The following is a 12,776-nucleotide window of genomic DNA, read 5'->3' on the forward strand; positions in this document are numbered from 1 at the left end:
TCCGTCACTAATAATTTTGTGACGGATTTTCTTTAATTTTGTGACGGATTCTTTCTGTCTCTAATTTCCATTTTTCTAGTAGTGCAATTAAACCTCTTCAAGCTCAAAGTAATAACACAAAGTTAAAGCTGAGAAATAACTATGTTGTTTCGTCTTACTATCAAGACGTGATATAACTAATTAAGTAGTACAATTTTTTTTAAAAAAAATGAATAATTTTTTTTTGTTTTACATTTGTTATTTTTATTCTTTCTAAATCTTTAAATTTCTTTATATAGGTGATTCGTGAAGATGATCACTGCAAATCCTTGGGAACCTCTCACAAGTTTGCTTTGTTTGTCTTCATCTTCATTTCTTGTGGAGAGAAATGTCCGTTGGTGCATTAAATGTGAGTATTAAAAGCATTTTTATTAAATTGTCACTTCTTATCTAATCAAAAAAATTACTTATCACCTTTTTGGTACCAAAAAAGAGGAACTACATGCGTGTCATTCAAAAATAACTTTTCTTTTACCTTTCACATATTTTTAGGGATATGCTAGTCCTTTTTTCTTACGCAAAGCATGGTTATGTTCTTTTGTGAAGTGTGAGTACTAAAGAAGCTCTTTATTCCTTTCGATTTATTAAGAAATAACATAGACAAAGATGATTTGATTATCATACATCATAAATGATATATAAATATAAAGCTTTTGTATTACAAATGAAGTGCTTCGTTTAAGAGAGTTAATGTCATAATAACTTATTGTCTTATTACTATTTGTCTTATAGTATGATCTTAAAACCTTTTCTCTCAAAAAATGTCCAAGTTTATTATCATTAAAACTTATAGCCTAAGAGATATAAGATCGTCTCTTGAATTTATCTTTTGACCTAACAATTATTATTATATGCTAGTATTTCAATACATATATAAATGGAAATTAATGTTATCGATGTGAGTAGGCCTTTCAATTTGGGTTTGACTCGATGGGTTGATTTGACCAACCCACAAATAAGGCCAGACTGAGCCTTAAAAATGATAAATAGAATCGGATTATTTTGACCTGACTTGTTAAATCTGACAAGCCAAGTCATCTTAGGTCAAGCTAGCCCGTAAACTTATAAACTGACCTGTTAAACTAATAAATGAAATAATATAAACTAATGTCAATTTGTAAATTTGCAATGTATTAAAAATAATAGAATAAAATAAAATATAGTAATAGTAATAATATTTCACTCTTTTGTGTTTGCCTACAAAGTTATGATTAAAAACTTAAAGTTTGAGTTAGTCGTCGTGAGAATTTAGCCCAAAGACGATTGTACAACAAGTACAATGAAGACAAATGTCCCCACTACGATTTCACATCTCCTTTATCTTTTACATGTGTTATTATATTTAATTGTCCTACTATAATATATATATATATATATACTATATTGGTATTTTACTTTTTTATTTGCTTTTTATTCTATTAAACAATTGTCTTCACTTTTTTTTTCTCAAAATTATCTTTAAATTTTGCTATTAATATACTACATTTTTTTAATGAAAAATCCTTGCTTTTTGTAATAATTAAAGATAACATAATTTAATTTATTAAAAAAATTGCTTTGAGTTTCTTTTTTGTTTTTTTTAATTTTAATTTTTGAAAATTTTAATCTTGTATGTTATACTTGTTGCTATATTTTTTTTAATGTTTCATATTTTAGTTAAAAAATTATCAAATTAATTGTTTCATAATATAAATAATGAATATAATAATTATCACATGAAGATAATATGTAATTAAAAAATATAAAAAAAAATAATTGTTCACCACAAGATTCATGCCATGCTTCACTTCTTTTGTTCAATATTCTTTATAAATATCATAAAAAATAAAATGAGAAAATGCACGAGAAATAAATAATTAAATGATTGTTCAATTATATATTTATAACTATAATAAAAAAATATCACGTTTCAGTTTCCAATTTTTATAAGATTTTTGGTATTACGCATTTATACATTTGGTTGAGTTGCTCACATAACTTTAACTTATTGGATTCGTCATTAGTTTTACTACTCTCCTTACACCCTTGATGGTTTGATCTCATAACTTGTCATCTCTTTTAAGACTTGTGTTGTGTGAAATTATGGACCGAGAATTGTGTAATAAAGTTTAACTTGTTACTTTTTGGTTTGGTGCTGCTTTATAGATTATTGTTGTTGTTTGTGAATTGAACTAAAAATCATGTTTGTTTGTTTTTACTTTATAACCCATTGTGGTATCTTTAAACTAAATAAGTTAACTTGTTTAATTTTGAATATCATAGGCATTAATATTGATGACATTTTTGATAACATGGATAATGATTTAGATATAATGAATCTCCATCAACTCCACCTAATACAAAGAAAGAGCCTATTATTGTGTTATTATTCCTTCTGATATTATTATCGATAATAAAAATAATATTAGATTTATTATTAAGCAAGACCAAAATATCAAGAAGGCTAAAAAAACTAAATCTAAATATAATATCGCTAAGATATGAAACTATAAAGAAGAAAGTTAGTCTAATTGATGAAATGAATAAATACAAATGCAATCATCGCAAGAAATTGTATAAAACTATTAAGTATTTCATAATAGTATTTAATATCAATTAATCATGTTATAATTTTTTTAAAAAAAATTTTCATTATAAAACATATTTAACTTTAAATATATTTTATTTAATTAGACTAATTTGTGCCGATAACTCGATGCTCGGACATAAAATAGGTAAATAAAATGACCATCCAAAAAAAGAAAAAAAACATTGCTCCAGCCTCCGAAAATGGAGGCCGAATCATGTTTCGAATAATATTTTATTAATATTTTTTAATAAATTTATTATAAAATAATTATATAATTTAATATTTTATAATTTAAATTAATATTTTAATTTTCAAAATGCTTTTCGGAGGTTACTTTCGGAGGATGTATAATTTTTTAAAGAAAAATACACTAAATCAACTTATCCTAACACTCTGTTTAGGTAAGGCTAAACCGGTCTGCCAGATCCATTTCACATATCTATGTGTCGTTTACAAACACGTTAATACCAGACTCTCCGAAAACAGAAACCAACGTGGCCCTGTGTCTCGGGAGTGAGGTTAGGATTAGGACAAAAGAAGTTGAAATTGGAAACTTTGGAGTAAAAACCCCATTTGTGTTGTTTCTCAGTCATTTATTTACTATTTTTCAACCATTCATGAGTCATGACAAATTGGAGCACTCTTTAACACTTAACACACACATCCCACTCATTCGTTCCTTCAAGCAATGTCAATGGCTGCTTCAGCTTCTTGCATTTCCGCCATCGCCACGTGCGTCCCATCTTCCTCTTCCAAATCCTCTTATGCTTCCTCTTCTTCGGTGACACTGTTTCCACCCCAGAGAGGCTCAACCAGGAGATGGAGTTGCAGAGCCATGGTTCAGCAAACCGTTCAGGGTGCCCCCGCCGCGTACGCCAAGGAAATGGAACGCCTTTCCGCCAAAGAGTCGCTTCTTCTCGCTGTGAGGCTCTTTCCCTTTGCTTCTTTGCGTTTTCTGGGACCTACCCATTTCGTTTTCGCCCTTTCTTTTGCCCCTTTGGTAGTAAATAAACGAACTTGCTTCGGTTTTGGATAATGGGCATGGCTCTGTATCGTATGGGACCCCTTTCCATGTTTGTTTACTTTTATTGTTCTCTCTTTGGGGGTACGAGGTTTTGAATTGTGGTCGCCGTTGCGGTTTTGCTGAAAAATTTGTTGTGGAGACCCGAAAACCATGATGTTGTGGCTACAATTGTGGTTGTAGGCAGGTTTTTAGGACCTTGGGGGAATAATTTGGGGAGTGAAAATTATCAACATGTGGATACTGGATACTGGATGGGTGTTTATTGTGCATCATGGTTTATATGTTTTGGGATTAGGCTTAGGTTTGTTGACAATTTCCTTTCCTTTCTTTTTGATTCCCAAACAATGCTTTTGTGGTTCATATTTGCTTTACAGTTATTTATTCTATAAGAATAAAAGGGAAATTTTGTTGCTGTGCTAGTGTGTTAGTGGAAAATTAGAAGATGGTGTTTCGCTTTTGCTTATGTTTCCCATTTTCTTGTTTGATACTTGATTTTGGAGAGCAAAGAGTCGGGCAAAATAGATTTTACTAGGGAATTGCTTATGCTGAGGAACCTGGTTACTTGCTAGAGAGAAAGTAGCGAACAAAAAATGAAACAATGATACAATTTACGTTAAGTGTGCAAACCGGGTATTTTGCTAATGTTGTTTTTGCATTCATCGTGCTTGGACTCAAACATACTTACTCTGGAGACATCCTGTCAGTTTAAAGATGCAGGGGGTTTTGAGGCCTTGGTCTCTGGGAAGACTACTGAATGGCAGAAGATTGACGTGAATGAAAGGATAACTGGTCTTGAGCGTCTCAATCCAACACCTCGTCCCACAACGTAAGAGTCTGATTGCATGTTTGAATACAAATTTATAAGAGTTTTTGGAAGTTTTTCTATTGGAAATAAATAGTTTTTTTAATAGAGAAGTTCTCAAAAGTTTTTCTAAATTTGTATTCAAACAGACTCTAAATGTATCCATTTCCTTGCTTCTGTATAAGATGTTCATGAAAATTTGTGCTACAGGTCACCCTTCTTGGAGGGGCGATGGAACTTTGAGTGGTTTGGTTCTGGAAGTCCAGGCTTGTTTGCTGCTAGGTTTATATTTGAGTGAGTTTTCTCTTTGAAGATTTGCTTTTATCTTGTCAATTATCTTGTTTCCTCTTGGGACTTCAGATTGGTTATAAGAATATAATTTTTTTTATCTGCTATTAAATTTGGATTGATCTCATTGGTGAGTAACAATGCTCGTGTGCTTTATATCCATGCAGAATCTTTCCTTCGAGTTTGGCTAATTTGTCGAAAATGGATGTCTTTATTAAGGATGGAAATGCAAAGATTACTGCAAACATGAGATTATTGAACTCGGTATATTTCTGAGTTTGCAATTTTTTTTATGCATGTACAAATCTTAATTTACCATTCATGAAGCATTGCAAGCTTATTTTGTAATTTTCTGTATTTAATTTAAGCCCTTTTCCCTTTCCAATCGTCATGCACCAACTATCTAGGAAAGCATAAGTTGTCAGGTGAATACATATGAGTGGTTTCATTACATCCCTTATACACTCCCTCACATAAAGACCTTGGAGCTAGAGACGTTGACAATGCACAGGCCCAAATTTAATTTTTTATCAGAAGAATGTAGACGCTAGACGGAGAAGATCAAATTCTAGACTATTTGGTTATATATCCCAAAAATTTAAACTGTTAGGTGAAGATACATGGATATTTTATATTACATCTTTAACGCCAACTATCAAGGGGATTATGCTATCATTCGAATTACATGGTACAAACTACAAAGTATTTTTTTACGTTAGGTTTACCAACTAATAAAGGAGATGCATTTAGTGAGAAAGTCATTTTTAAACGGTTAATACTTATTCTTCTCAGTCTCACATGATAAGGACCCTCTCGCTATATATATCTGCTATATATATATTTGGGTGGAGAAGTAAGATTTTTCGATAACTTAGCATCGCTGTCTAATTATTCAGCCAGGTCATAGCAATCATTCATTTTCAGCTCTTGATGCTTGTGGGTGAGCATTATTCAGTTATAATATTCCATTGCTATCAATACCATATAGTGGCACAAGGAAGTCAACCCCAAACTGCTATAGCTGGATAGTAAAATAAATTATAGATCCAAGATATATAATTTATTCTATATGCATACACATGCTTAAAAATAAAATATTATCCAAAATTATAAATATATTCAATATTATTAATAATAAAAAGTCATAGTATAACACCTATTCACCATTAAAAGTTATAATTAATACTAACAATCAAAGAAGTGAGAACATCAAAATGAAGATGATGGAGTTTATTAAAAATAAATAAAATAAAATAAAGGCCACAATAGAAAAATTAGTATAATGTGATGAACTCTGAAGTGTGAAGAACACACTACACCTAAAATACAAAATATGTCATATATGTTATAATTGAGTTGCAGCAGTTATGAAATTCCCTGTTACATTGGCTAGAAAAGGAGTGGGTTGGGCAAAAATGGGTTGAGTTTGGCTGAAATATGTGTGATCTGTCAAGGTTGGGCTGGGAAATGGAGGAGCTGAGATGTGAACAGCGTATACCAATGGGCTGCATCGTCCTCTGTGACTGTGACTGTGATTTGAGTGCTATTCCACTGCCATTGTAGCTGCTATCTGCATGATGCAAAATGACTAAGCTATGGGTTTCTTGTAGCAACTAGCATCTGTGATGCTTTGCCAACTGTGTTGTGCTTTAATTTTTAGCTTACATCTTGACTCAGTGGTTATCCCTAGTAGGCTAGAAGCTACCTTTATATTCATTTCATACCTAGGTGATTTTGAAAAAGAACATGAAAGTGATTAAATTCTTTTGACAAATCATATGCATTAGATACTGGTGTCTTTCAGATACATATTTTTATTTTGAATAGCAGTTAGTCAACTACTATTATCGTACTGCCTGATCTGACACTCAGATATTTTACTTCTATTAACTTGGTCTTGATGCTGCAATCATGAAAAGATCAAGTAAAAAGTAAATTCTGTGGTAGTGACTTGGTAATGTTGTATATACTTGGAGAAGGTTTTAGGGAAAAATGGGCTATGGCACTAGGCAATGAATGCCATGGGAGGAAACACTATGTCTCAGCAAAAGGAGCATAAATATATTACCAGTACCTTAAGTGGCTGAAATACAACAATGACGTTTTGTGTTGGTGATTCTAGTAATTGGTTCCTAAAACCTTCTTTAAAGCCTGAGTGATGTCTCTAAAATTCCTTTTGTATTCACTTCAGTTAAAGTGAAAATCAAATGGTTGAAGACTTGAAGGTCATTTGCATATCTCTCAATCACGGCATTATGATGTTTTCTATCATTTCTCTGATGACATTGATATTGCCAAGAGATCCATAACTGATATGAGCCTGGCAGCACATGTTTGGGAAAAAATGATAGTCATGCACTAAATGTTAGTCCATAAATATTTAAAAGAAAAATTTGTCTATGGGAAGTGGGAAAATATTAAAGACCAAGAAAAAGGAGGAATTGGGAGAAATGATCTTAGTTACACTTATGGCTACACATTCTTAATATAAAAAGAATTACAATTAAAACCTAAACTTTTATTAATTTTAACAATTAAACATGGCAAAGAATTCCTGGATATTTTTAGTCAAAAAGATGGAAAATTACCATTATTTTACACAATAATAGATGCACCAAATACTCATAGAAGAGAAAACTGCTTTCTTTATGCTATGTATTGAATAGAACTTTGCTTTTCTGTTTACCATATTCTACTATTAGTCCAGAAATTTAAATTATTTTTTCCTTTCTCTTTCGGACACACTTGAAAGAGGCTCATCTTGTGTTCTCAATAGTAGTAAGTAAAGCTAATTTGAGAATCCATCTAAACAACTTTAAGTTCAATTTATTTTTAGCTGGTATTTTTCTTAAAAGCCATGATAATGCCTACACAAAATATTATTATACACTTTCTATGTCATGTTTAAAATTGTGTTTTTGCTGATTGTTTGTGTCATAATCATTCATTAGTAATCGACAATTAACACTGTGATCAAGTGTAGATAGAAAGCAAAGTCATTCTCTCAACCAAGTTATCTGTGGAGGGGCCACTTAGAATGAAAGAGGAATACGTTGAAGGGGTTCTTGTGTCACCAACAATTATTGAAGAGAGTGTCCCAGAACAGTTTAAAGGCGCACTTGGGCAGGCAACTAATGCTTTACAACAACTTCCTGCCCCTATACGCGATCCTGTTGCCAGTGGGCTGAAAGTTCCTCTAAGTAAGCTACTGCTAATTTTCTATATTCACCCCTATACAAGTCCTTTAACTCAAGTTTTCTAGCTGATATGCTTAATTGTTGGATTTTGGTTTTATTTCACTTTGCACTGCCAATATAATATGCTGAAAGCCTGAAATCTGTAGAAGCAGTACTTGTTGGGAAATGGCTTATCTATGTGAAACCTGAACTTCATGCATGTTTCTATCATTCCAGATAATAAAAATGTGTTAATGCCACGTTTACAATCCATTTTTCTGCAGCTAAAGCATGGCATTTTCCAATAATGAATGTCTAGTAGTTAACTTTTTTTGACTTGTTAAAGATACATGTTGCTTATTTCCAGAAGAAAAAAATAGAAGGTTAGATATCTGAGAATAATTGTGAAATCTCTTGTGCTGGTATTCTAGATGTTAACTGTAATATTATCTGATGATTTTACTCAAAATATATGTAAAGAAAGATAGCATATGCAAGCATTTATGTAATTGACTCATGATTGTAATGTGTAGACAAATGTATATTCAACTTGCTCTTTTATTCAGTTTTCAATGAGAAAACCTCACTTAATTTTATTGTGTGTGAAGGTGGCAGCTTTCAGAGACTCTTCATGATTTCTTATCTCGATGAGGAGATACTTGTAAGTTTAATACACATTCTCAGGAATCAATTTTAGAAAAAATTGATGCATGTGTGCCCTTGTAGATGACAATGCTGTAAGAGCTAATGTGAAATCTCAAATTTTGATGCATACACTAAGTAGCATATATATGAGTACTATTACAACTGATATAAATATGAAAATGGGATATGAGTTATGACCTGTTTTGGAATTAATTTTTCCAAATACACATTGTTAAAGTTGTTATATATGTATGGGCATAAATTAATTTTTGGATATATTTGACTTTCAAATTAGAGTATGGTGATACGTATTGTTATAATGTGGTAAAGAATAAGATGTGCTTTAAACTTTTGATAATACTGGGGGTTATGACCTTGGTTTCCAACATGTCTTATGCTTTTACGTGACATGTAACACGTACTAATTCGCCAGAAAAAGGAAGAAATTCTAGCATATATTGTGAACATCTTCACAATTTGGTAGGGTTACTTTTCCTCACTGACATTTGCATGATTAAAGCTGAGAGCCAAATGCAGCTCAGGGTGTATTCAGTCCCTGAAGGAAAATAATGATAGTATGCTATTATATCATTATCAAATGATATGCTAGTTGCATGAATTTGTGGTGCTTTATATATGTACTCAAATTGTTTGACAGAGACAATTCTTCTCATCAATATCCTCTTAATATTTATAGCGTGATTGAAGTTTCTAAATTATAGTGATAGGAACTAATCTGAATTAGTTTTTACTTCAAGTTTTGTGTTTGTCTCTATATATCTACCGGTTGTGAATGTCACAGTAACATGGAGGAAAAAAAAAAAGGGGGATACGATTCAAATGTGGTTCTTTACATTTTACATTTTACCTTTTTTAAAAAAAAATAAAATTAATTGGTCATTGTAAGTCAATTGAAGGGTAGCTTTAGATGCAATGTATATAATGCCATTTTTACCTATTAAATAGTTAAATCAAACCGTGGTTATATCTGAATGTTTATGCTGGTTTTGATGCAGATAATAAGGAACACAGCAGGGATTCCTGAAGTTTTAACAAGGTTGGATGCAGCACCATCTTCCTTGGGTGATTCAAATCCAGAGTATGTAAGCTAGGAATTCTATATATGCATGGAAAGTGAATTTGCCCCTCCTTAATCATGGGTATGAAACAAATTCCTGTTCCTCTTGGCCTCTTTTTCACTGAAAAGTAAAATCCCTTTTGGTTTTTCTACAGAGGGTAGAAATGTGAATATGGGTTGAAACTGACACAAATTCTTACAAAACCTTGTATTTCCTTAGTTTCACAACAAAATGGTTCTTTGATGTAGAAATTGCAAAATGCTACTCATACAATACAACTAGCAATAGTGAAATAAAATGCAAAATATCTGATGATTCTAGAAAATTAAAATTACACAATTTTGTGATAGCATTTATTTTGTTTGTCCTCTCTTCATATGCTAGCCTACCCATGATATGTCTATCGTATGAATTATGAAATGCTCATTTGGATCACTATCAGCATTGAATGGAATCCAAATCCAAGAGGAACCAAAACAAAAACGAAGTTGGTGCGTTGCTATATATTTTTATTTTGGGTTAATGGTATTTTAAGTTTTTGAAAAATTAAATTTTGGTCATAGTCTTATTTTATTAAAACATTGGTTTTAGTCTTTTTTTAATATCTAATTAGATCCTGTATAAGGGGGAAAGTGTTAGTTTTAGGTATTGAATTTTGGGTGTATCTAAAAGTACGGGGATAAAATTAATTTGAATAAATTACACAAACACTTTTATGTTGTTATATGAGATTGAACAATATTCCTAATTTTTTTTATTTCTATAACAACTCTCTTAATTATTTTTAAAAAAATATTACATTAATATTTTTTTAATAATTATATTAATTTCTTAATTATTTAAAAATAACAGGTTATGAGTTTGACTCCCTGTAAGGGGTTACGGTAAATATTAAAAAAAAATAAAGTGTCGAATTTTACGAAATTTTAAAGGATGTCTTTAGAGATTATTGGATTTAGATTATAATAAGGGAAAAAAGGTTTGTAAATTTTAAAAGACTTTATTAAAGGAAAGTAATGATTTTTAAATTGTTTTTAAAGACTTTTATAATTAATATTTTGTAATTTGGATTTTAATAAATTTATATCTTAAGAATTTATAAGATTTGGGAGGATAGAGAAGAAAGAAAGAGAAGGGAGAGAACCGATAAAGGCTATTGAAGAGATAGAAGAAAAAGATATCGAGAATAAGGATAAATAAAAAGGTCACTCAAAATCTTAAGAATTTGGGTTGGATTGTTAGATGGATGCATTATATATAATGTATCTTTAAAAATTTCACGAAATTCATCTTACAAAATAATTTATCAAGATTTATATGATTTTAAATTGAATACCATTAAATTTTAACATACTCTTAAAAATATTTTAATTGTCTTGATTGAATATTACAAAAAAAAATTATATTAAAAATGAATCTTGATTAAATATCACAAGAATTTTTTATTAGAAAAATATCTTTTAAAATATTTTGAAATTTTAATTCAATGCTTAATTTATTTATTTTAAAAGTCAAGATTAAAATCAAAGTTTTATTAAAATAATTGTCTTTTAAAATCTTTAAAAAATTTAATTCAATTTATTATTTTTAAAAGTGAAGACTAAAATCAAAATTGGAAAATTCTTTATAACTAAAATACTAACAACCTTATCCCTATTTTCTTCTCATGGATATGAAGATTTAGACTTTTTATATTCAAGTGAAGTGGAAGACTGGAACCCAGGTCCATGGCTCTCTATTATTACAAAACTGGGTTCAGACCATAGCATCTGAACACGTTAAATACAAGTCATGTACTCGTGGTGTATGAAAACGTGAAAAAGCAAAGACTATTATTATTCTTTTTATTTGACTTTTTTTGGTAAAAAGAAATGAACTTTTCTAAAAGAGTTATAAAAAACAAAAATAACATTATGAATTTGATATCTACCACACAAACTTCCAAAGAAGACCGTCACTCCCTCTATCCCTCTTTAAAGCCAGTACAAAAGTTGACACTTTGCAGACACGGTATGGTTGACACAATATGCTTATTTGAAAAAGAAAAAAGTGTTGTTGTTTGATACACATGTTCTTTAAATTAGGAGCATGATTGATCTCTACATTAAATATGAAATTATAATTAAAAATATTACTTTATTTTTAATTTATATTGACTTAATAAGTAAAAAATTATATCTCTTAACTAGTTATATTAAAAAAAGTACAAGAGTATTAAAAGAATAATAAATTTTATTTTTTTTATCAAGTTTGAGTGAAGGTATGTTTATAATTAAGTGGTTGAATTGAGTTTACAAATAAGTGGATTGAATTGGGTGCTAAACTCCATTTTCTTTAATAAAATTTTGAATTGAAGTTTTTGTGTATAATAAAATAAGAGTATGCAGAAAATCTAAATCAATCTAATACAAATTATATTTGAACTAAACCGTATAGAATCAATCTAATTAAAAATATTGATACAATTTTAAAAAAATTAATCTGATCTGTTTTATAACAAATGACTTAGTTAATCAACCCAATCTGTTTGAAATTTTAAGAATTTGATTCATAAATATTCTTAAAAAGTCATGATTGAAAAGGGTGATCTCAATGAAAGTAGTTAGTTAAGTTCAGAAATTTATTGACATAGATGAATATTCTATAACAATAACATCTACTAATAATAAAGAAAATACTTGTTTTTGGTATACACATTTCTTTGAAATATTTTATTCATATAACTACTTCTTTTTTATTTCTTTCTACTTTACTATATACTTCTCAGATGAACTTTTTCACACACTCTTTTAAGTAACAACCTATTGTATTATTTTTAAAAAAATTTATGAAGTCATGAAGTGTCTTCTTTATGCTAATGATTATAAAATAAAATGATGGTATATTTCTAAAACCTGATAAAAAAAATGTTAGTAAACATAATTTTTAATCCATTTTTTTAGATAAATTTTTATAGAAGTCATAATATTTTTTAATCTTACTTTTTATTTAAAGTGTTCTACTTATAATTTTTAAAATGTGAAAGATGCTCCTGCGTAGGTTAATGGGAGAATGTCTTATAATTTTCTAGTACCACGTCACTCCGTGGCAAGTTGCTCAACTACTTCATAGTTTATTGGGAGAGCCATTCTGATTTTGCATTCAAATTTTTATG

At 29.8% G+C, this 12,776-nt stretch overlaps 1 protein-coding gene across 1 annotated transcript; it reads left to right on the forward strand.

Moving 5' to 3' along the window:
- Positions 1-3,121: 3,121 nt before the first annotated feature.
- Positions 3,122-9,953, forward strand: LOC109790134 (putative plastid-lipid-associated protein 13, chloroplastic). Its single transcript, XM_020349247.3, has 7 exons — positions 3,122-3,530; positions 4,337-4,458; positions 4,645-4,728; positions 4,890-4,986; positions 7,706-7,922; positions 8,507-8,559; positions 9,560-9,953. Exons 1-7 carry the CDS (start codon positions 3,297-3,299, stop codon positions 9,653-9,655), a joined length of 903 nt encoding a protein of 300 aa, XP_020204836.1. The 5' UTR covers positions 3,122-3,296; the 3' UTR covers positions 9,656-9,953.
- Positions 9,954-12,776: the final 2,823 nt, after the last annotated feature.

Source organism: Cajanus cajan, chromosome 7 (genome assembly GCF_000230855.2).
Source record: "Cajanus cajan strain Asha chromosome 7, NIPB_CcT2T_4, whole genome shotgun sequence".
Classification (NCBI taxonomy): domain Eukaryota; kingdom Viridiplantae; phylum Streptophyta; class Magnoliopsida; order Fabales; family Fabaceae; genus Cajanus; species Cajanus cajan.

Bases quoted from the DNA above. Each gene is read 5' to 3' on its own strand.
- LOC109790134 (XM_020349247.3), top strand. From the start codon at position 3,297: ATGTCAATGGCTGCTTCAGCTTCTTGCATTTCCGCCATCGCCACGTGC. The intron at 3,531-4,336 runs GTGAGGCTCTTT...ACATCCTGTCAG, and splicing joins AAGAGTCGCTTCTTCTCGCT to TTTAAAGATGCAGGGGGTTT. The intron at 4,729-4,889 runs GTGAGTTTTCTC...ATATCCATGCAG, and splicing joins GCTGCTAGGTTTATATTTGA to AATCTTTCCTTCGAGTTTGG.